This window comes from Macaca fascicularis, chromosome 9, assembly GCF_037993035.2.
Source record: "Macaca fascicularis isolate 582-1 chromosome 9, T2T-MFA8v1.1".
Lineage (NCBI taxonomy): Eukaryota > Metazoa > Chordata > Mammalia > Primates > Cercopithecidae > Macaca > Macaca fascicularis.
In genome coordinates, this window is record NC_088383.1 from 16,734,538 (window position 1) to 16,759,097 (window position 24,560).

Below are 24,560 nucleotides of genomic sequence, written 5' to 3' on the forward strand. Positions count from 1 at the left end.
TTAGAGAAAAGAGGCAAGCAAAATAAAAAGCTTAGCAGGCAGGGATGGTGGAAAAATATAAAACACAAGAAAAAGAACATAGCTGGGAATAAAGGAAAGAACAGGTAAAATAGATTGTTACATGGAATAAAAATTGTAATATAAATACAGTTCATTTGTCACTAAGGTAAATTCTCAAATTTTCAGTTAACAAAGTATTTCAAATGTATACAATATTTAAAAAATTTAAAATATGGTTTACTTCATGGCAACTTTTAAAAGAGATACAAAGTAAACTGGAAAATTACTAAAATGTGTTTTGGAGCGTAATTCAATATAATATGCCCATCTAAATTAGTTACTGAAGTACCAAAGTGAATGCATTATAAGGCCCTTCAACCTACAGCAATGTAACCTATCACTACAGAAATGCATAGCACATTCCATAGTGCGCACTCAGTATACTACTAAGATACTAATGGAAAATGTTATATAAAAAGATCTTACTATTTTCTCACACATCAATATACAGACTGGCTTTAAGCATATAATCTTCAAAAATAATTTTTCAAAAGATCAACAATTCCTCTTTCAAAATTTTAATATCCTAAATGAAACTATTAAGTGTGTTTATATCCACACAGTAAAACCTGGAGAATGTGTTAAAACCAATCTTAATGACACTTTGGACTACCATCCTTGTGACTGTTTTCCACTTGTTGTTTTCAAATGTCATTATAAACTCTAAAATATGTTCTTTTTGAAAGGCCATGTTTCAAAGGCTTCAAAAGGAAGCATCATTCAACTGTTTAAATGTTCAAAATTATTCCTTGCAAATGTACTACTATTAGAATTTGCCAGGCTTAAGGCATTTTAACTGCAAAGGTAGGAGAAAAAAGATACTGACAACACAGAGACATTTTAGTCCAGGGAGGCAACAGCATCTTACAGATAATACTATATGGAAAGAAGAATGTGTATCACATACAATTGAAATGTACTTTCAGGTAGGTAATCTCTCTACAAAAAATTTCCACAGAGATGATAGTTAATGTGATGCTCTGTGGGTAGAATAAATCACTTATTTAACGTAAGCACTTGGGACTACCAATTATCAAAAACCATCAAGTAGCAAGATTACTCCTGAAAAGCAAATCAGAAAAGCAACTCTTAACTAGCTTCCGTACCACTAGCTGTCTCCATTTCACATCGGCAGCTTTCGGGTCAATTACATAAGAATTTTCAAAAGTTAAAAACCACGGAATATATAATTTTTATGAATAATTAGAATAGCTATTATTTAACTTATCTGAAATCAAGGTATGAAAAACTTAAGGCATAACTAAAATTGCCTTAAAATAATCTATATGTATAAAAATAATCCAAATAATTCAGAAGGAAAAGCAACAGCTTGCAACGAAGAGAAATGTCCCCATCTTTGCTCTGGGAAGCAAGTAAAGATAAATTTATGAAATTTTCTGATGTCAAAAAAAACTTTTTTTGCAATACCAAAGCAAACATTAAGGCATCTGAAACTGAAGTATATCATTATTTCTAAATAAGAGTTCTAAAGCTCAAAAGAGATTATTATCAAGCAGAAGTTAACCAGAACACTTTAAAAAGTTTAAGAGATGCATTTTTTTGCAAAAAAGTAATATCTTCTGGTAATTAAAATAAATGAAATGGAAATAAAAAATATTAAGGCTCAGTAATTAAGCTTACGCTAGAAAAGAATACATGTTATGAAAATGTAATGTTTTATTCAAAATATTCAATAGATTCATTAAAACAAAGGTATAAGAAAAAAACTTCAGGAAATAAAAATGTATCTTACAAGAATGTTCCACTTGGCAACTAGACTCTGCAGGACTCCCAGAAATACTAGCAGTTTCCTCAGTTGTCTTTCCTCTTAACCATGAAACCAAGCAGTATGATCCAGAGTGGTCACAACAAGCACTTTCTAAAATATCACACAAGGTATGACAAAGGAGTTCCTTCTGTTCTTCCTCTAAAAATAACCAAAGCATAAGTTATAACGGTTTCCTCTGAAAAAAAAAAAAATTCTGCCATGAATAACAATAGTAAGAATGTGTTGATGAAAATCAAGCATTTTAAAAACAGGGAAAAAATCTCTAAATAGATGTTAAATTATATTTTAGAAAAACAATGTGTTTGTGGATTGAAATATCACTTTAAATAAAGCCATCCAAATAAAACCATCAAGTAGAAAAAGAATCCTGAAAAATGCAGAATTAAACATTATGAAAATCACAATCTGACACTGATCATCACTTTCTTAAACCTTTAGCAACTGCAGCATTTAAGCCATGAGGTTTCCTTTACTGCAGAACTGAGCACAATGGAAAGGCTTGTTGAGACCTCTATTTTCTCCCCTCACTTCTGAATTAGTCTCAAGTCCTGGACCACCCTGTCCCAAAGGGATAACAGTGAGATGAGATACTGTCAGCACCTATGTTACCACAATGCATTACATCAGCAGACGCCAGCGGTTAGAATACAGATTTGACAGAAAATAGCGCAAATGCTCAGACCATCTCTTTCTGAAGAACCTTAGCCGCACTCTCTTTTCAAGCAGTATTACTCTCAAGAAGTAGTATCACTTTCTGAAGCTTTCAAAAATTGTATGATGTAAGGAGGTTTCTATCTCTCCTAATGGATTAACAGTTCTTTAAAGGCAGGAACGATGTTGTTCACCTTATAATCACCACAGTATTTATGACACTTATGACAACGCTTTACAAATATTTTATCAAAGTGAATATAGTTCTGTGTAAGAAACAGTATAAATTTTATTAAAAGTTCAACAATAGTATCTCAAATAGTTTCTTCTCTACTAAAATTTTTTTTCTATTTCACCTATTAATTTAAAACTTATGGAAGTGATATTTTACCTCTTAAATTCAAAATCATTAGTAGATTCTATAGTCATGGTTTGGAATGTAAGCTGTTACATCCTTAGATACAAAACTGGGATTGTAATTGTCCTACTTTCTTCCAGAAGGTATTGTGAGGTTCACAGGAAATTGTGTACGTGAAGCAAAGATCTTTGTAAACTGTCACGTGGAATGCAAATTCTTATTATAAGGTGGCATCACATCTCTCTGGGTACAGAAGCTCATGTTACAGAAGCTATGACAGCTTCATTTGCAACTTCATCCAAAATTATTTGCAGTATTTGCATTGTGTAAGGCATTATACTAAAACATGCAGGAATATAATGATAATTCTGAGGTACTGCCCACAGCTAAGTAAGACCAAAAAAGAAAAATGACTATTCTTTATTGTATGCTGCCACCTAACAGTTCTAGGAAATGCACCATGTTTTAGCAAGAAGCCAAAGGTTTTTCCCTTAATTATACCATCATGTCTTATAACACCCAGTTAGAAAACCAAATTTGGAAATATGAAGTCACTGTTCACGACACTTTCTAAAACATTTAAAAAGGAAACCTCAGGAAAAAAAAAATCCCATTGATACTTAATTTTCTCAGATAATTGTAATTAAACTACTGCCAATGAATCCTGCATAGATCATCTCTATTAAAGCAGAGGATGAAGCAGAAGTTTTTAAAAGACAGCTATCATACCTGAACAATCCCGCCAAGAAGACTTCTCAGAAGAAAACAGGAGCTTCTTCAAAAGAAATGCCTTCACACAATTGAAGCAATAATTAGTGAAATGCATTATAACCATACATCATATCATTCTTCAATTTTAAAACGGAAAACAATCATTTGTACCGCCTTTCTAATCTTTTGACTAGTTCTGTAAAGATACCAAATGGGTTCCCCTCACATTTGACAGAAACTGTGCAGAGTTATTTATTCAGAGTATACTACTATAAACTTGATTCTAGATTCATAAAATTCTTCTTCTTCCACAGTACATATTTTCTGACAAGTAGAAGAACTCACTCACATAACAGAATAACTGAAAAGCACAGAAACTTACTCCTCTATTCACAAAGTGAAAGCCCTGTAGAACAGGAACAAGTCTACATTTCATTTAGATTCCTCCAGGTAAAAGAAATCTAAATATAAAAGTGGTTCTGTTCCCTTCGCCTTCATCTATGACACAAAAGTAACACCTTTACAGTCACCACTTTATTATCGGGAGCTCAAGATTAACTAAAAAAGCTACAAGATTCAGAAGAAAAGACAAATGGATTTCTAAACTTCCCCTTAAGCGAGTCAATGATGTTACATTGGCTATTTGATAAAAAGCTGCATAGGGAAGTGTCTCCTTCTCAACCTGTAGTTCAACAGTAGCTACATCCCAGTCACCTGACTTGTTTAAACTGCAGATTCTTGGGCTCCACCTACTCTATCTGAATCTCTAGAGGGCAGGTCCAAGAAAAACAGGTTACAATGATGACTTTTCCTCACCTGTGTTTGAAAGTATTAGTGTACAGATTAGGAAGACTGCTTTTTAATCAGGCAAACTTAAGTTTGAATCCTGGCTCCAATATTACTAACTAAAAATAACTGTACAAACTTTAAAAGGTTATAGTGAGGATTATATGAGAAAATCTATGTAATGCACTTAGCACAGTACCTGGCACCAATAAACAATTCAAGGTATTACAACAAAAAACTAAGTAATATTCCATTTACATAGGCATAAAGTCTACAAATACTGTAATCAAGTGCTTCTGATTTTTCCCCAAAATGGCAACAACCATCAAGTGGAACAGTATAACTACATCACAACATTTTAGAAGTGAGATGGGGAGATTCATTATTTCACTGCCAATATAACTACTGTTAGCATTCTGACATACTTCCTTCCCATGTTTTTTAATACCTAGTTTTAATTTTATTACAAGTGAATCATAATGGGCATATTAATGTATTTTCTGTTTTTCTACAGAATTCATAAGTATAATTCTTAATCACTACTTGTCTATCAAGCTATTTATCAAAATTTACTTATTAAATTACACTATTGCGCATCACATTGCTTGCAATTTTTTTGCTACTTTAATATATAAGCTCCTTCTTAAATACAACTTTTTCCATATTAAATATTTCTTTAGAAAAGATTCACAGAAACACAACTATTGCATCAGAATCTGCATTGTCATGGTTCCAATTATAGCTTAAAATTCCTTCCCAAAATCAAAGTACAAATTTGTACTATATGGCAGTATATGAGTGTGCCAGCATCGTCCCACCCTTACATGCACTGGCATTTGTAATTTTATTTTTAAAGATGAGAAAAAGTAAGAAATAGAATCTAGTTACAGTTTTATTTTTACTTTTCTGGCTTCCCAGTGAGGGTGAGCATCCTGATTCTTTGGCCGTAAAGCATCATTCCACCTGTTACAACTGCACATCTATGCCCATTTCACCCCTGAATCTTAGTGTTTTTCTAATTAACTTCTACAAGTTATTTATATAAGAAAGACAATATCCCTTTATTGCTAATATTTAATGAAAATATTTATTAGTTTGGAAGTCACTGTTTCTCTTAGAGTGTTGATGATAAATTAAGTTTTCTTATGGTTAAATATTATTCCAAAAATATATTTGATATATGGTACAAAATGATCTAAACTTATCTTCCCCTCAAAGTGCTAACAAGTCATCTGGATGGGATTTATCAAACTTTATTTTATTTCACCACTGATCTTAGTTCCTTCTTTATTCCTGGTGTGATAAATTCTGGGTAAATTGTTACAGGTAATGAGGTCTATGATTATATTAGCTATTTGGTTCCATTATTTTGCCTATTCTTTTTAAAAGGTATTATGCTCTAATTTTTATACTCTAAAAAAGTTTTAATATATGTACTTGCTCACTTCTAGTCATCTTTAATAACTTAGTTTTGACTTTGAAACTGAAATATTAATACACACAAAATTCTTCACAAAGTGTACGTGACTCGGCCAGGCACGGTCGCTTATGCCTGTAATCCCAGCACTTTGGGAGGCCAAGGCGGGTGGAGCACCTGAGGTCAGGAGCTCGAGACCAGCCTGGCCAACATGGAAAAACCCCATCTCTACTAAAAATACAAAAATTAGCTGGGTGTGGCCTGGCGCGGTGGCTCACACCTGTAATCCCAGCACTTTGGGAGGCCAAGGCGGGTGGATCACGAGGTTAGGAGATCGAGACCATCCTGGCTAACACGGTGACACTCCAGCTCTACAAAATACAAAAATTAGCCAGGCGTGGTGGCGGGCACCTGTAGTCCCAGCTACTAGGTAGGCTGAGGCAGAGAATGGCGTGAACCCAGGAGGAGGAGCTTGCCATGAGCCGAGATTGCGCCACTGCACTCCAGCCCGGGAGAAAAAGCGAGACTGCATCTCAAAAACAAAAAACAAAAAAAAACAAAAAAATTTGCCTGGTGTGGTGGTGCGTCCCAGCTACTCAGGAGGCTGAGGCAGGAGAATCACTTGAACCTGGGAGAGCCGAGATTGCATCATGGCACTCCACCCTGGGCAACAAGAGTAAAACTGCATCTCAAAATAAAATAAAATAAAATAAAATAAGTAAATAAATAAAACTTTACGTGACTCTTTTTTTTTCCTTTTTAGAAATGGGGTCTCGCTCTATTGCTCAAGCTGGAGGGCAGTGGCATGATCATAGCTCACTGCAGCCCTGAACTCCTGAGCTTAGACCCTTTCCTTTGAGCCTCTTGAGTAGCTAGGACTACAAGTGTGCACCACCATGCCCAGCTAATTTTTTCTTTCTTTTTTTTTTTTTTTAAGAACAGGGCTGTCACTATGTTGCCCAGCCTGGTTTTGAACTCCTGGCCTTAAGCAATGCTCCTGCCTCAGCCTCCCAAAGTGCTAGGATTACAGGTGTGAGCCACTGTGCCTGGCCTATGTGATTCTTTTTTTTTTTCTGAGATGGAATTTCACTCTTTTGCCCAGGCTGGAGTGCAGTGGCATGATCTCGGCTCACTGCAACCTCCAGCTTCTGGTTTCAAGTGATTCTCCTGCATCAGCCTCCCGAGTAGCTGGGATTACAGGCGCCTGCCACCACACCCGGCTACTTTCTGTATTTTTAGTAGAGATGGGGTTTTACCACGTTGGCCAGGCTGGTCTCAAACTCCTGACCTCAGGTGATCCACCTGCCTCAGCCTCCCAAAGTGCTGGGATTACAGACGTGAGCCGTGGTGGCCCGGCCGTGATTCTTAAACTTAATTACCACTCAAAGATACAGAAAAGTAGGTTCAGGATTTTGAATATAACCATCACTGCATAGCACCCCACTTGCAAAAATAACTACCACTACTGAAATATACTGTATTTTACAAAACAGGAAACTCCTGTGGTATACCCTCCATTTAACTATATTCATGCACTACTTGCAATAAAAACCATGCTATTACGGATTAAGAGGGGCAGTATTTATATAATCTAATTTACATATGGACACAACAAAGGAATCTTCAAATTCAGATAACATTCCTACTAATAACCAAAATTTGTTTCAGTCACTCAGTACAACAGCTATAATTGCTAATTTATAGTTAAATTTCATTCTTCACTTTCCATAATTCCAAGGCAAGATTCGGACATTCAAATTTTTCTTCATTTTAAAAAAATTCTCCTAATGTAAAAAAAAAAAAAAGATCTATAAAAGATATATTTTCGAATCAACCATAATTTTTTTCTTTACAAAAATGTATTTTTAGCAATGTAAATATATAGAGTATAACTTCTGAGAAACAATTTACTTTGTAGCCAACAGTTTAGCAATGCATTTTTTTTTTTTTTGAGACAGAGTGTGCTTTTTCACCCAGGGGAGTGCAGTGGCACAATCTCGGCTTACTGCAAGCTCCGCCTCCCGGGTTCACGCCATTCTCCTGCCTCAGCCTCCCAAGAAGCTGGGACTACGTACGCCTGCCACCACGTCCGGCTAATTTTTTGTATTTTTAGTAGAGATGGGGTTTTCGCCATGTCAGCTAGGATGGTCTGGATCTCCTGACCTTGTGATCCACCCACCTCAGCCTCCCAAAGTGCTGGGATGACAGGCGTGAACCACTGCACCCAGCCAGAATGCATTCTTTATACCCAAAGAATAATAAATGCCACATTAAATATATATTTTCAAAACATGATGGTTAAAACAATAAATTAGCTGTAATTTTCATAACAGTTCTTTTATAACAGTTCTAAAGTGACACTGTCATTCACAGACATCAGTACTGTAGTAAACTGAGAATTCAATTCTTAGTTTTTACAGTTTAATAGTTTATAGTGAATCAGCCTTTGAAATTCAAACAATGTAACACATCAAGATTCCAAATCAAATAAAGACATTTTGATAAATCCTATGTTTTGTGCAAAGAAAAACATTTGGTTTTTGAAATTGTTTGAAATCAGTTGTTATAAATTTCAATCAGAAAAGTCAAAGTTATAGCATAAAATAGTATAAGCTGCCAACTTATTTCAAATTTGAAAAAGTTATAGGCTATAAAAATATGAAATCTTCAACTTTAAGAAAATAACTTTTATAGACTGAACAAATGAAAATAGTACAATTACAGCGATTGTACCTATCTAAAGTATAACATGTTATTACTTAATAGGATCTCTATATTAAAGATGTCAAGAAACTTCCTAATTTTCTCAAAGTCACGAAACACCTATTATCTTTCCTTGAAAATATAGTCAAAAGGCTAGTGTTGTGCAACTCATCAATATTCTGAATTCATTTTTGTTTTGGATATTTATTGTAATTTACAAGAGCAAAATTTAAGAGTTAACTGATCATGTCTCATAATTACTATATGGAGTACAGACATTAAAAAACAACAAGTATGAAAGATTTCAACATGTCCCTCTAAGGAGTTGGTAAAGGAGTCTATGTTACCTGAACAGGTGCAATAACAGCACAGGGGCCACCTTCAAACTGTTCTAATGCAGATCCCTCTGATTCACTAAACACAAACCCTAAAAATGAAAGCAAGTAGCAAAGATTAAAAATATAATTCAAGTAGCAGCTAAAAGAATCTTTCATGTACTTTGCTTTGAGAACCATCACTTATCACAACAGCAAAATACCTTCAAGTCATGAGATGCAGATTAAGGAACCTTTTGGAAAAAAAATCAATAGAACCTATGCTCCCCCACCCCAGAATGTACGTAAGAGTACATATACCCACACAATTTTGCACCCAGGAACTCCTCTAGGAGGATAAAGTATGGACTTTAGTAAAATGACACTAAATCTGACTTTTCATCTGAGGAGGACTAGTTAATCTACTAAATTCAAACAATTTTTAGAACTCTTTAAATACCATATCATTGTATCATTTCAATCTTTCACTCACATTCTATAAGCTAAAAATTAAATGGCATCGGCCAAGATGGCTCATGTCTGTAATCCCAGCACTTTGGGAGGCCAAGGCAGGCGGATCACGAGGTCAGGAGATTGAGACCATCCTGGCTAACGCGATGAAACCTCATCTCTACTAAAAATACAAAAAATTAGCTGGGCATGGTGGTGGACACCTGTAGTCCCAGCTACTTGGTAGGCTGAGGCAGGAGAATGGCGTGAACCCAGGAGGCGGAGCTTGCAGTGAGCCGAGATCGCGCCACTGCACTCCAGCCTGGGCGACAGAGCAACACAATGGCATCATAGACAGTACATGTGTTTATATTGGCTCCACCTTAATTTAAATATTACCTAACCAGCACTGACTGATAGCAACTAGTGGAAGTTCTTCAGAGGGCCCTAGGTGAGAAGTTGGGAGAACCCAGTGACCATCTGGATAACCCTTTGAAGATCATTTCACCTGCTTAGGCCTCAGTGTTCTCATTAAAATAATCAATCCCAATTCCAAAATGCTAAGAATCTATAAATTCCATTAATTGTTACTATTCAGTCATTCAGCCAAATCACTTCACGTTAATGAACATCTGATATTATGCCAAACATCTAGGATATATGCCTGGATGACACAGTCTCTGGTCTGGAGGAGCCACTAGTCCAGGTGAAGAGAGACATACAAATAGATAATTACTAAAATAAAGGAATAAACGAATGTTGTAGCAGAAGAATGCAGAGTATTGTAGACACAGAAAGGCATGCTCTAGTCTATCATAACAGGTAACTTCCAGGCTCATCTTGAACAGCAATTTGCCAGAGAGGCAAAGGTGAATGGATAAAATTCAGCTACAGAAAATACCTTAATTAAAGAAAAAAGGTTTTCCAAGAGGAGGGAATGTGTATAAATCAGAGACAATTTAACATAGCTAAAGGGTAGCATGGGGGTAGGATGGAGGTGCCAGCAAATGGGCGGCAGGAAAGATGACAAGTGGTTAATATTGCAAAGGGCCAAAGGGCCAAAGAACCAGGACTTAACCAGCAGAGATCTTTCAGTAAAACAGTAGTATCATCTTACTGGGCTTTTTTCTTTTTTTCTTTTTCCTTTTTTAAAGGAACAGAACCAGGAAGAAGTTGTTTCAACATCCCTATAGAGATGCTGCTGACCTAATGAAAGCAACATTAGCGTGGAGAAGAGAAAGTATATTCAAGTAATATTTCTGAGGTAAATATAAGATTTATTTAGTATGTTTAAGTAGGGCAATGGCTTGGTACAAAAGAAATTAGAGCTGTTTATGAAGTTTCTAGCTTGAGACACCAGATGAGAGCAAAGGAGAGGGTGCTATTCCATCCCACCTCCTCTCTTTATCTTCAGTCTCTTCTAGAAAGCATATAAACATTTATCTCACATATTAAAACAAAACCTTAAGATTCCACCAAAAACTCCAACCAGCACTCCATCATTCTTGTCCTCCCAAAGCCCAGCTAGTCATCTATATATACCTTGTCTCAATTTTCTTACCCATTTACTTAACCCTCACTAATCTGGTTTTCAACCCATGAGTGAACCAAACTCATTCTCACCCAAGTTCATCAGTGACCAGTACAGGCTAGTTCCCAAGTCTTATCTTATTTAATCTCCCAAAGAATCAACCTGAAATGCTGACCACAAATCTGAGAAACCTTTGTCCCTTGGCTTTTCATTCCAAGTTTTGCTTTTCTAGTTCTTCTGTCTCCATGATCACTGCTTGTAAGTGCTAATGTTCCCCAGGTCTTGGCTTTAGGATCTATGCTCATTTCATTCTATGCATTCTTCCTGAATAATCTCATCTACTCTCAGAAATTCCATTACTGGTTATAACCACGTAATTCCCAAATACAGCCCAGATTAGAAACTCCAGACACAGACAGAGTCTAAGTCCCTTAACATGGTCCTGTATAATCTGGCTTCTGCCTGCATCTCCCTCTTCACCCTTTGCCATTCTTCCTTTCAGACTCTGGGCACATTGAGTTTCTTTCAGGTCCTGAGATATTTCATTTTCTCTCTCTCTTACCCTTTGTACATGATGTTTCTTCTGCTTGAAACACCTGCTAACCATTTCTCTGGAAAACTCAAACTTATCTTTAGGTTTCACCCTAAGATAAGGTCTTCCTGCTTCAAGGCTTCAAAACATATCTTGAACATGTTCATTTCCATCCCATCTCGAGTTCACCTTATAGTTCAAAGCACTATAATCTTTGACCTTAAATACTGTCAAGAGTTTCCAACCACGTCTCCCTATTCCTTCCTCCCTCCTGTCCAGTCCCCAAGTATTTACCATAGTTGCCAGAAGAATATTTTAGAAATGGAAAACAGATTTTGACACAGCCTGCTTAAAACATTTCAATGGCTTCTCATTGCAATTAAAATAAAACCCAAACTCCTTTTTGTGGTCTGGAAGACACTGTATGATCTATCAATCCAGTTGACTCTGTTTACACTTACAGTCATTATCTGCTGTGACCTTAGGTCCTCAGAACATCCCAGAGACTTTACCTGTAGCCTCGATGCTTACTGTTCTCTCTACATGAAAATGCTCTTTCCTCTACTCTCCATATAGATAAATCCTTATTTGTCAGGTCTCACTTTAGGTGTTAATTCCTCAGAGGGATATTTCCTTACAAACCTATCTAAGTAGTCTCTCCCGTCATCCCCCAGCACAACCAGTACTTATCATAATCTGTAGTTATTGTTTGTTTACCTGTTAATCATCTGCCTTGCCTGACCAGTGTTGTATCTGTGTTACTGATCACTGTTTTCCCACAGTATGTTGTATAGCTATTGCTCAATTAATGCCTGTTGATGTTTTGGCAGGGAAGATAATGGCGGTGTTTGTTTCTAGGAATAACAAGTTCAGTCTCAAAAATGTGAGATAACCATTTGGCAACGTTTAGAAATCGGAGATGTAAGTGTGTAGCTCAGGGCAGGACTGAGGATTAGAGGCAGCAATTTCAATCATCTTAAACATGTCAGTTAAAGTGCATGAGAACCTGTAGAACAAAAATAATGAAGCTGGGAACATTAAAAAGTGAGCAGAGGCTGAGTCGGCAAAGAAGACTGACAAAAATTAGAAGGATAAGAGAGAAGCACATTAACTGAGCTCTTGGAAAGGAAAAATCAGAAGCAAAGAGTAGTCAACTATGACAAACGCTGCTGAATAAAGATATAAATTAAAATACTAGATTAAGCATGTCACTGGGATACTAAAAACATAAATTTACAGCACTGGGAAGAGTAGCCAAATTTTAAAAGTTGAAGTGTAATTCGGATTAGAAAGAGAAATAGTAAAAGCAAACTACAGTTGGCCGTCCATATCCATAGGTTTGGTGACCACAAATTCAACCAAACACAAATGGAAAATATTTGAGGGTGATTAAAAAAAAGGATGGTTGGGTCTGTCTTAAACATTTACAGACTTTTTCATATCATTCCCTAAACAATACAATGTAATAACTATTTACATAGCGTTTACATTGTATTAGGTATTGTAAGTAATCTAGAGATGATTTAAAGCATAGGGGAAGTTGTGTGTAGGTTATATGCAAATACTGCAGAGCGTCTATGGATTTTGGTATCTGCAGGGGGGTCCTTGAACCCACTACCCCTCAGACACCAACAGACAACTATATTCAAGTTTGGCGGAAGGGAAAAAGAATGATAGCTTGAAGGGTAGTTGGATAAAGAATTATTACTTTGTAGGCTGAAAGGCATGACTTAGAAAAGGGAACGAACGATTATATGGAAAAGAGGAAGTTTAAGGTCTCCAAGTCCTGAAAAAGAGCTGAGAAAGACTTTTAAAGGTGGTCCACAGACACCTCTGGAAGTCTTAGAGACCCTTCAGGAGGCCCACTGGAGGTTACAATTATTTAAATGATAAAACTAAGACATGATTTGCCCATTTCACTGTGTTGACATTCACAGTGATGGTACAAAAGCTATGGTGGATTACATTGCCGGTTCCTTAGCACAAATCAACACAGTAACATCAAGCTGTCCTAGTGGTCACTGTCCTAAAAAACACCCCCATACAGAGCCAATTTAAGAACACACTTACTGCTGCAGTCAAAACTACTAATTTTATTACATCTTGATCTTGAATACAGTGTCTTTTTAAAAATATATTCTGTGGAACAAAATGGAAGCTACCCATAAAGCACTTCTGCTACATACTGGGTATGATGCTCAAAAGTTATCTCAAGGAAAAGTATCTGTGTAATTTTTTTTTTAATTGCAAGCTGAACTAGCTACTTTTTTTTTTTTTTTAAATGGAGTGTTACTTTTACCTAGTATAACTACCAATAAGCTACAATTATTCAGACTTGAGTATCTGGCTGACATTTTCTCAGAAATAAGTGAGTTTGACATTTCAAGGAAAATAGCCAGTGATAAAATTTCCAGCTTTCAAGCAGTAACTTGGAAAACTTGTGTCCACCACTGTGAGTCTGACAGCTTCTCAATGCTTACAGATTGTTCTGATGAGCTCACTGGTAACAGAAACAAACGTGACTTCTAGTGTGGTTATCATGACATACATCAACATTTGGAAGACTGTCAGTACACCAATAATTTCCAAATCACTGATGCATACTGTTACAAATTAATGCACAGGTAAGAGATCCACTTGAACTGCAAGACAGACCAAAAGATTTCAATTTAACAGAGGATGAAAAGTTATGTGATTCAGTTTTAGATTTCGTATTGCAACTAATCTCTACAATACTCTGATGTGTCAAGTTTTGGTGTGGTATTAAAGAAGATTATGTGTAATTATCCAAAAAGGCTACTACCATACTTCTTATACCTTTTCCAATTACATATGTGAGGCCAGATTTTCTGCATCCACTTCAACCAAAACAATATATTGCCACAGACTGGAGAAGCATATGTGGGAATCCAGCTGTCTTCCAATATGATAAACATTAAAGAGATTTGCAAAAATGTAAAACAATGCCAAAGTCTCACTAAGTTTTAACTTTTTCATATTGAAGCCCTCAACAATTTTTAACACTGTAATGGGGACCTGAGTTCCAAAAACTTGAGAGCCACTGGCTTAGGAGAAGAAGTAAATTTTGGAAGACTTTTAAGTTAAACATATGAGGAAAAATGAAAAAGTGAAGAGGTGTTACATATTGAGAGTGAGAGGAATGAGAAAGGTACAGAATTGAGGAAAGTGTTAATTCCGAAAAACATAAGGAAAGAACTAACAGAAGCACCGAGGGCTCAGCTAAGATTTAAGTATTGGTGCTGGACACAATTTTCTCCAGCAATACATAGCAGCCTGGGAGATCAAAAATAGGACAAATGGAGAACTGGAATAGAGAAGATGCATGGAACCAAGTTAATAAGGAAAGTGACAACTAAGGTTTCTGGTTATGTTAAAACAACCAAATTTAAGGTCCAACCGAGGAAGAAGAGACGAAATCTTCACTGTTTGGCCAGCTCTCCTCCTACTGAGAATAAGGAAAGGGCCCCTAGTGTTGTACCCAAGTGCAGAGGTGAAATTAAGATCTGCTAAACTTTTCGTGTATGAAATTAAAGTTTGAATTAGTAATGGATCTTGCCTTCCTTAAAAATTTAAATAACGTAACCCAATTATCCATGGGTGGGGCTTTTAGTTGGAACTGCATTATAGTGAGTTGCTTTTGCACTCTGAATATTAAAAACCCATGGAGAGAATTCTAAGCAGTTATACTTCATGCCAATTTCTGTTTAATTCCAATATACATGTTTCAGTGTGTTAAGTGATAATGGACAAAGGCTATTAGAGCCAAAATGAAATAAAGTCAGCTAAATGAAAATTAAGTATTCTATCCTAAAACAGGACTATGCTAAGGAGACTTTCTCTTTCTATAATAAGGTTTTACTTAAGTTTGAATTCCTTAGGACACAGCATTACTTTTCTTGTCAAGAGTTCTCATACTCAATTATTTCCTAGTTTTAGAAGGACTTAACTTACCATAAATGGCTGTTTTTCCTGATTAGGTCTGAAACTATCCATCTTAAAACATCTAATCCTACGTATACAATTTCATATCACATTACACAGTACCAGAGATCACAGAAAAGTCTTTCTCATTTTCACATTTTATAGCTCAGAACCAGGGTAAACCTGAGCCATGAACCTCATCGCAATTTTTCAATTTCTTGTTTTCATATTACTTACTATATATATTTATACACACACATAATGCACACCATTTTGACAACTATAGCTTCTACAATTCTAGTCTTCCATGTAAACAAGGCTATAGAAAGACTTAGTTTGACATCCAGGCTGAGTCAAATATCTCAACTGGACCTTTCATCTTAAAAAATGAGGATAACTACATTTATTATTTGTTATCTTTCAGGGATGTTGCAAAGATTAGGTAAGATTTTCAAAAGCTGTAAAATATAGTATAAATATATTATGACAGACAAGACACTTTGAAGTATTTGAATAAAACAAAGTACTAAGGAATTAATTTTGTCGTATATGCTTACCAATTACGAATTACAAAATATTGGCTGTTATGCAAATCATAATTTAGGTATGTTGAAGAAAGGAAAAACCTACATAAGAGAATGTTAAAACCTTCCAAAAACAAAAAAATATTTGAAACGAGGTGATCCACAGTATTAACTTCACTTTGGAAGAAAAATTAATGATGCTGGTGTATCATTTTATTACTTTGATAGAATAGTAAATCACATTAAAATAAATACCCAAACATGCCTTTAAACCTTAAATTAACCCAAGTGTATTAACTCTTAATATATTTTATATTTATATTTTAATGGATCCTTCATTTTTCCTAAGTTATTTGTTAAATCTCATTTTTTTTTCATATTATGTAACAAAAATTGTGCTACACTGAAAGCCCAAAACTCTAGTTCAATCAACTACACCTACACGCCCCTCTTCCCCTGGGGAAAGAGAAAAAAAAAAATCCACCCACTGCACTGCTACAAATAGTGAAAATAAATATCTCTCTTTCTGACTAGTCTTTAGGAGAAACAATAAAATAACTGGAAGAAGGAAAATAATTGGAAGAATGAAAAATGGCTTCTAAGAGTTTACACTCTCCATCAGGCGTCAGCAAACTACAACCCTCATCTGCTTTCATGTTTTGGAATGCAGCCACACCCATACTAACTATGGTTGCTTTTGCTGCAATAGCATTGATGAGCTGAGAGGCAATAAAAAGGCCACTCACCCTCTAGAGAAGTTTGCCAAACACTGAGCTAAGCAATCAATGTTGAAAAGAAAATAAATTCCAAATAACTCAAAATGTTTTTATTTATACAAGAAATACTACTTCTGTCAGGTCTAGCTGATTCTTATTTTGGTTCTGTTGGGTTATGGTCAGTCTGCCCGCTTCTTACCATCTCCAGTGCCACTACTCTGGTCCAGGATGGCATCTTTTCTCCCCTGGATTGCTGCAATTGTCTCTTCTCTGATCTTGTCGTCCCAATCCACTACAGTCTATCCTCAAATACACCAGGCAGATCAATCCTTTAAAAGCTTGCCAGGTGGTATCTCTCCTTTGCTCCAAATCTTCCAAGGACCCCCGTTTCATGTACAAGATGAGCGAAAGTCCTTCTAATAGGCTAGAAAGCTTTACATGATTTGGGCCATTTTATTTCTTATATCATCTTTTATTATTCTCCTTTTCCTTTATTCCCTCTCTTGCCACACTAACTTCCTTCTTGTTGCTGGAACAGACCAAGCGTAGTTTGTGTGAAGTGTTTTGTAACTACCATTTGTTCTGCCTGGAGCACTCTTTCTTCTGACTTCTGCATGACTAGCAGAGTGACTCCAAGTGTTTGCTCAAATCTCATCTTAAAATAAGGCCTGCCCAGGACACCCCACCCAGAACTCCATATCTCCTCATCTTCAAACTATTTATTGTACATGTGTAATTTATGCTACATTATGTTTACTGTTTGTCTTCCCTCCCACCCTACTGACTCTCAACTGTAAGAGCTTGGAATACTGGTGTAGTTTGTGGGAAGGGAGAGGATAAATAGTGCTAATGAGCTAAGGAAGTGAAAATTATATGCTATTCTTTAAAAAGTACTATAGGCAATTGAGCAGGAGGGAAGCAGAGAGGAGAATAAATTTTCAAGTTAAAATAAAACCCTGCCAACTTTAAGCCCTTAAATTACATGGCTTATTGCCTTTAAAATTAAAACTGCCCAAAAAAAGAAAAAGAAAAACACCCCACATTTTTTTAAAACGAACAGGATTTGTAGAAGAGAATTATCTAAAAATGTCAAGCCAATTAAAAACAACTATGTGCCACTCCTGCAGCTTATTGTTTTAACAACCATATCAAAAGAATTTAAGTTGGTCAATCAATATAATTTCATAGATGAACTATCTCTAGATATAATTGCATAAATATTCACGCCAAACATCTTACACCTGTATCTTGCTTCCAGAAGACTAATGAGACTGCAGTTGTCAATTGGAGACAGTCACAGACTATGAAATAAAGCCAGAGTTGATGTCACATTAGTAATGCAGCAAAGCAGTGTCTTGTGTCTATTCCCACAATCCCAAAGGACTGCCAAAGCAATATTTAGCAATGGCCTCAAAGAACAAACAAATGAATACAACAGTTAACATACCAAAACCAGTAACAGGACCCCTCTGATTCAGAGGTGATAACTTCAAAAATATATGTTTGGTTGCCTTAAAATCTCAATCAGTGTAAGGCCTTGAAGAGTTACATATTCAAAATATAACTAACTGCACTCTATAAACGAAAAAAGAAAGAAAGAAAGAAATCCTTTATTTTGAAATGGTACTGACAGAACTAATCCTGTTAAAGAATTTCTGCATGATTAAAGGTGGCAGAGCATTCTAATAAGTCATTATAAAGTCCTATTGAGAATAATGATTATCCATCAAATAAACAACTTATTGTAATTGTCGGGAAAAAGCCAAAGAGTGAATGTGGCTTAGTCTACAATTAAAATAACTTAAAATAAATATAAAATTATTTTTAAAAATAATATAAAAAGAGCTACCATATACCGAGTGTTCACTATATGTCAGATAGTGTCCTAAGCGCCTAAATTATTTACATGGCCTTTAATCCTCACAACAACTTTATAAGGTCTATTATCCGTACTTTACAGAGAAGGAAACTGAGGCTTAAATAAGTTAAATTGCATGAACCTGAATCTATTCCAAAGCCTGTGCTCTTAACCATTACTGGAACTGCTGCCCTGAATCTTCCTTGCATTTGCATTACAGTATAAATATAAACAGGGCTGAATATTATCTTATTCTACTCTGTAAAATGTTTTATAAATGTTAATTGATTACAATGGAAGTAAATTTCTTCTTAGTCTTTCACAGTATTTTAGAGCTGTTTACTATTAGAATAAGTAAGTCAAAGCGGGAAGTGTTGAAATAAAATCTCCCTCTAAGGTGCCCAAGATTAGGTAACTGACATAATTCAATGTGGAAAAAAAGAGCCCAGGTCATTACATGTAGGGTTTGGAAACTCAAAGGAAGATAATAAAAACAGAGGTGTATTAGGAATTCAGACCTGGAATCCATTCCCAGTTCTATCAATTTGTGCAAGTTTGGCCCAGTCATTTACCTTCACAACTAATTGTTTTCATCTGCAGAGCAACAGTGAGGGACTAAATATCCCAACTTATAATATATTATAATTGTAATTTTACCAGCTCTTAAAACATATCTGGGAGGGAAGGAGAGATTACGTAAATCTTGAATTTTTTTTTACAAGACACGCGTTTTGAAATAGGGGTTTATATTTACTCTGCCAAAATTCCCCCCAGTCTATTTAGGGAACAGGTGTTCTCTAAACAGATGTTTTAATAATAATATTGTTTTACATACATAAAGTATTGATCCTTCTGACTCAAGGTTATGCTTTTAACCTCATCATCATCTTTCCTGAGTCACCTTTAGGAATGTGTCAGTTGTTTGCCTATCGAAACTTAAGAATTAGGGATAGTTACCAGTATAAAACGCCCAGCCTGTTACGGTGCAGGAATTCAATAAATGCTTCTTTTATTTCATTATTGTTTGTACTAAGACTCTTTATATAAGTAAAAATCCTGTCTGGGTTACAAGTATACCGATAGAGGAAGTACTATGATCCATATTCCTTTTTTAACAGTGACAGATAATAAACCATATCCAAAACGGGGATACTTTGGGCCAAGAGTACACTTTTTAGCAAGCAACAGTGTTTACACAGAGAGTACCACACCTTACCACATAATGACAATACAAATAAAAAACTGCTTTTTGAATTAGCCACTTGGACTTTCCCGTGGACGTCCCTCCTTCTTACCAAAAATAGACCAACCACCACCAATAGAGAGCTCTGTTAGGGGGTAAAGATGGGGAAGGCCACAGCACCCCCTTGAGAAAGTGGCACCAGGGCACGGGGCGCACCTTCCGTGTCACGCCCTGCAACCCAGCAAGGGGCCACCCCCTCCTCCTCCCCAGCCGAAGCGCAGCCCGGAGGATGGAAGAGGCGCTGCGGGTATTTAGTGGCAGCTGTAACCTTTCTCCTACTCAACCTCTCCCCACCAAGGCAAGGCAGGGCGTGTCTAGAAAGTCCAGCTTCAGCGCTGAGCACCGCGACTGGGACAGAGTGCGGGGCGCGCGAGGGGCTGGAGCGAGAGGCGTCACAGGCGGACTCTCGCAGGGCAAAGGAAGCAGCGGCTGAAAGTGAGAGAGCCCCGCCAGGGTACCTTGCGTCCAGCGGCAGAAAATGGTGTCCGAGAGACCCGGGCTGCTCTTGGTGCCCCACACCAGCTCCATCAGCTCTTTAGTCAGTTCGGACATGATGGGAAACGGGCGGGCGGGTCTTCGCTTTGCGGACTCCTGCCCCGGAACATGGGGAAGGGGCAACTCCAGAGACAGCGGCTGTGGGACGGCGGCGGCAAACGAGTTGGAAGGTGAGGCAGGAAAAAGGAGAAGGGGCTGAGAGCCACTTGCAGAGACCGCGCCTGTCAACCCAGGTCCGCGCAGCAGCGAGTTTTCCGTACCGGAAGTACTGGTGCCACTTCCGACTCCTCTTTAACTCCCGCCCCTTAGAAGCTGAGGGCCCGGAAGTGCCCTCCCCGGAAGTGAAATTGGAGGCGGAAACAGCCACGGAAAGCGGTGGAAGTAGCTTCTCTGCTTTCTGAACCGTCTGCGACCCTTTGGTGGGATGGTAGTTTTTTATTGGGAGGGGGCGTCGGCGTATTTCTAACTTCCAGGAATACCTCCTTCCTCTAGGCACTGCTCTGGGCTCAGCTGGAGGCTCTGAGGCCCAGGCCCTAGGAACTAGAACATATGCCCCTTGCTTGTATTTTACAATATTAATTTTGTAAAACTAGAACTATAAGGAAATGGTTGAGTCACAGTGCGGTACCATCTTTGCCTTGGTAAGGCGCTTCTCATAAGCTGGAGGCTGTCCACCTCTGTACTTCAATAAATCAAAGTCAGACCAACTAGTACCTAAAACCATGGCAAAGAATGTGGCATAATGTGCATTAGAAATGCTTCTACCAGCTGCAACACAGAATTACAAGGTATTTGTAGGGAAACAGATTCAAAGCAACCTGTTTGTAAATGTTACAGCATTTTCATCTCCAGTTTTTGAGACTGCAGAGTGTGTGGGCAACACCTGGACTAAAGTTTAGGTTTTACTAATTAACTAGCAGTTAAATTGAGTTCATGTGAAAACTTATGTTTGTGCTGGTTTAAAAAAGAGGGCTTGTATTGCCCAAGCTTTAAGTTTAAAACGAAAGGGCAAAATCTGATTTTAAAAAATATATATATGCTTTTATTTTGGTTCTGTAAGGTTTTTGTACTCCTTGGAAACCATATTACTTTGGGATGCAGTAATGCATAGTTAAGAGGCCAAGCTGTGGGTCATACTGCCCTACATTCCTACCTTTTGCGCTTACTAGCAAGTTACCTACTCTCTACCTAGGCTTTTTTCTTTCTAAAAGGGAGATTGCATACATTTCATATATTGTAAGGAATAAATGGAAAAAGTAACACATGCAGAGGATTTGGTGTACTTCCTAGCACATGGAAGGCATTTATGCAACAGTGGATTTTTTTTTTACCTGGAGAAGCCATTTTGTGGGAATTTGATGCAACAGTAGTTCTGACTTTTTTACTCATACATTCTAGCCAATTGTATTTTAGTATAATACGTTATGTTCTCTAATTCCAAAAACATGCAGTTTCATTGTAGAATACCCTTGTATTTGGCTAATTAAACCATTTGGCTAATTTAAAATCTTTTAGATTGCAAATAAGGTTTTGTTAATTTATACTTTATTTCTAGCTATTTTTTTTTTTTTTGCTATTTGTACATTATTTCTAATTTTATTTTAATTAATTTTATTTGTTCAGTACTCTTTACTGTAATCAGGGGGACTTGCCCAAAGTGCCTGTACTAGAGCCATAGCGTTCCTCTTGATCTTTATTCCCTTTAGAATATTCCTTGCCTTATTTTTGCAAATCAGATCTTACCTATCCTTCGTGTCATAGTGTGCATGCCACTTTTTAATAAAGCTTTCTCCAATCATTACAATTGAAAGTAATAATTATAATTTCTGAAGCTTCATAGTACCTTATCTGTAACTTGCTTATGACAGTTCCTATCATCATTGTATTTGCAAAGAATTATTTGTTTTTCTCTTGGGATATAAATTTGTGGAAGCAAAGAGCTGTCCATAATCCTAGCAAGGGGCCTTGAACATCACTGGATCTCGATAATTGTGATTCAAAGGAACAAAACTTGCCTTTACTGGAAATTAAGAATTCATTGTCTCTCAGCAAGTGAGAGATCGGGGAAGTAGTACTGACTGCTCCAGTTAAATATCTAATATTTGCATGCTGATTACAATTTACGTAATTCTTCCACTTCCTGAGAGACACAGAAGAGTCTATGTACATAGACCTCATAACTGGCAGACTTCTAAATTCAGAGGTGTTTCCACGTTTGACTTTCTCCATTAATGTATGGAAATATTAATGGTATAGTATATATAACACCACATTTGTTTCTGTTCCATTAATATACAGATAGTAGTTATAAGTTTGATTAGTTATGAAAAAACAAAAAATTGTATTTTCAAAATGTATTTTTTTAAATGAGAAGTTTTTTGATCTATGATTTTTCTTAGTTTCCAGCTACAATCATGCTAGTAAAATTTTGGATAGACATTTATAGGAATGTCCTTTCCACTTTCACATTATAATGCTTTTTTTTTCTTTTGGAGGCAGAGTTTCGCTCTTTTGCCCAGGCTGGAGTGCAGTGGCACCATCTCGGCTCACTGCAACCTCCGCCTTCCGATTTCAAGTGATTCTCCTGCCTCAGCCTCCCGAGCAGCTGGGATTACAGGCACCCACCACCATGCTGGCTAATTTTTGTATTTTTAGTGAGATGGGGTTTCACCATGTTGGCCAGGCTGGTCTTCAACTCCTGATCTCAGCCTTGCAAAGTGCTGGGATTACAGGGGTAAGCCACTGCACCCGGCCCACATTGTAATTTTTATTTGAAATCTTTTAAATTTTTTAATTAGCAGTACATGTCTTTAACAAGGAATATTTTACTGTTAATTTATTGCTTAATTATTCATTAGATATAACATTTAAATATAAATATTCATTAAAATTGTTCTTATTCAATAATTATCTATAAAATAAATATTTAAATGAATCACGTTTTGCATCTATACCTGGTGCTGGATGAAAATGCCTTTCTCTTGTTTTAATGACTTGGAAAATTATGTAAATGTTCTTTGATGTATTTGTAACACTTCATATTTTAGCATATTGTTTTTCTCAGGACTGTCTATGGTTTTGATTAAACTTGTATCACTGAGGTGTATATAGGTTGTATTAATAATCTTTCACTTCCTATTTATATGTAAGTTTTATTAATAATACTTCTGTTTCTTTCAAATTCAAGTCAGGGTGCTTCCATAAAACTGGGCTGAGATTTCCATTATAATGAATTCTTTTTATCCATCTTTACTATTTCAGGCAACAAAATTAATTACTCAGCATTAAACTCTAAGTCTCTGTTTAATTATTTTCCTGTCTTTTCTCAAAGTTTTTTGCCAAATAAAAGCACAACAGCTTTATTACCTAGTTCCTAGCAACTAATATGAAAAGTACAATTCTCCAGTTGGAAACCCTGGACTCCTAATTTAGTGTATTTACATTACTCCTTATCTAGAATAAATCAAATCTTTCAAAAACTCACCCTGTAATAAGATTAATAACTTTTAGGTGGGTCATTAAAACAACCCCATACTCATTTATTAATAAAACTTTTTCATTTGTATGTCCTCTGCCTTCCAATAGCAGCATAAATCTAGCAAAGCAAATGAAACTACTTCCTTCTGCATCATCCTAACCTTATCTCAGCAGGATAATACTTGTCCAGTTGAGCATACAAGTCCCTTTCAAACTCACCAACATCATATTCAAGGGTAGCGTAGTGCATCACTCCCCAGTGTGTCTCCTACCAACATTAATACATGGTGGCAAAGGGGATCTGTCATTAAATGCTGGGTCAAGTAAACTTAAACAAGCCTTGCAACTCTCCAAGAGTGGGGATCGTGTTTAATGTTAAAAGACATTTGAATCATTTCATTGACTGAACTTCTTAGATTGTTTATGTTCTGCAAAATACTGTTAGGGAATCATGGGTCTAATGACATAGTCTCTTGAAATGGAATTAGAAAATCTGAACGTTAGTCCCTATATGGGCAGTAAGTGTGATGTTCGGTGGATCATTTAACTAACTGTACCTTGCTTTCTTCATCTGTAAAATAAGAGAAGTAAATTTAGATTATCTCTTAAGGTCGTATTTGCTGCAGGTCCTGTTCACTTCTGTGATTCTGAAAAGTGGCTGTCTTTAATTTGAAATGTATGGGAATAATGGGGAGAAAAAGAATATTGAAAACGTATATGGAGTAGACAAATAATTATGGCATTCTTTACTAAGACATAGAATAAAAGAGGTTATTTGCCATTTTAGCACTTGTGTTAACATGAAATGAAAAGATAAAATTCCAACTTGTACATTAACACAAGACTGTATAAAGTAAGCATATAATATTTACACACTTGGATATGTCATAGGTACCTCAAACTCAATATGTGCCAAATTAAACATGACTCTTCCCACAAACCCTGCTTTACTCTCCATGTTTCATATATCCGTGAATGGTGCCAAGATCTACAAAAAGCTCAT

At 36.4% G+C, this 24,560-nt stretch overlaps 1 protein-coding gene and 1 long non-coding RNA gene across 28 annotated transcripts in view; one reads left to right on the plus strand and one right to left on the minus strand.

Annotated features, from left to right (window-relative positions):
- LOC141407652 (uncharacterized) overlaps positions 1–11,692 on the plus strand; it is a 109,623-nt gene extending 97,931 nt beyond the window's left edge. The window contains exon 2 of the long non-coding RNA XR_012417504.1: positions 10,394–11,692. This is a non-coding gene — a long non-coding RNA (uncharacterized lncRNA). The remainder of the gene's footprint in view (positions 1–10,393) is intronic.
- Positions 1–20,347, minus strand: part of MINDY3 (MINDY lysine 48 deubiquitinase 3) — an 81,545-nt gene extending 61,198 nt beyond the window's left edge. For 21 of the 27 annotated variants that reach the window (XR_012417502.1, XR_012417501.1, XR_012417499.1 and 18 more), the window contains exons 1-4: positions 20,044–20,347; positions 8,823–8,902; positions 3,588–3,648; positions 1,814–1,987 (exon numbers count right to left, since the gene is read on the minus strand). Coding sequence is in view for 3 of the 27 variants with exons in the window: in XM_005564713.4 (XP_005564770.1) it covers positions 1,814–1,987; positions 3,588–3,648; positions 8,823–8,902; positions 20,044–20,137 (409 nt within the window). In the remaining 24 variants the exon portion in view is untranslated. Of the gene's footprint in view, positions 1–1,813; positions 1,993–3,587; positions 3,649–8,822; positions 8,903–20,043 lie in introns of those variants that run through there. The other 6 variants (XR_012417503.1, XM_074001119.1, XM_045399626.2 and 3 more) reach the window with 3 other exon arrangements.
- Between the last annotated feature and the right edge of the window lie 4,213 nt (positions 20,348–24,560).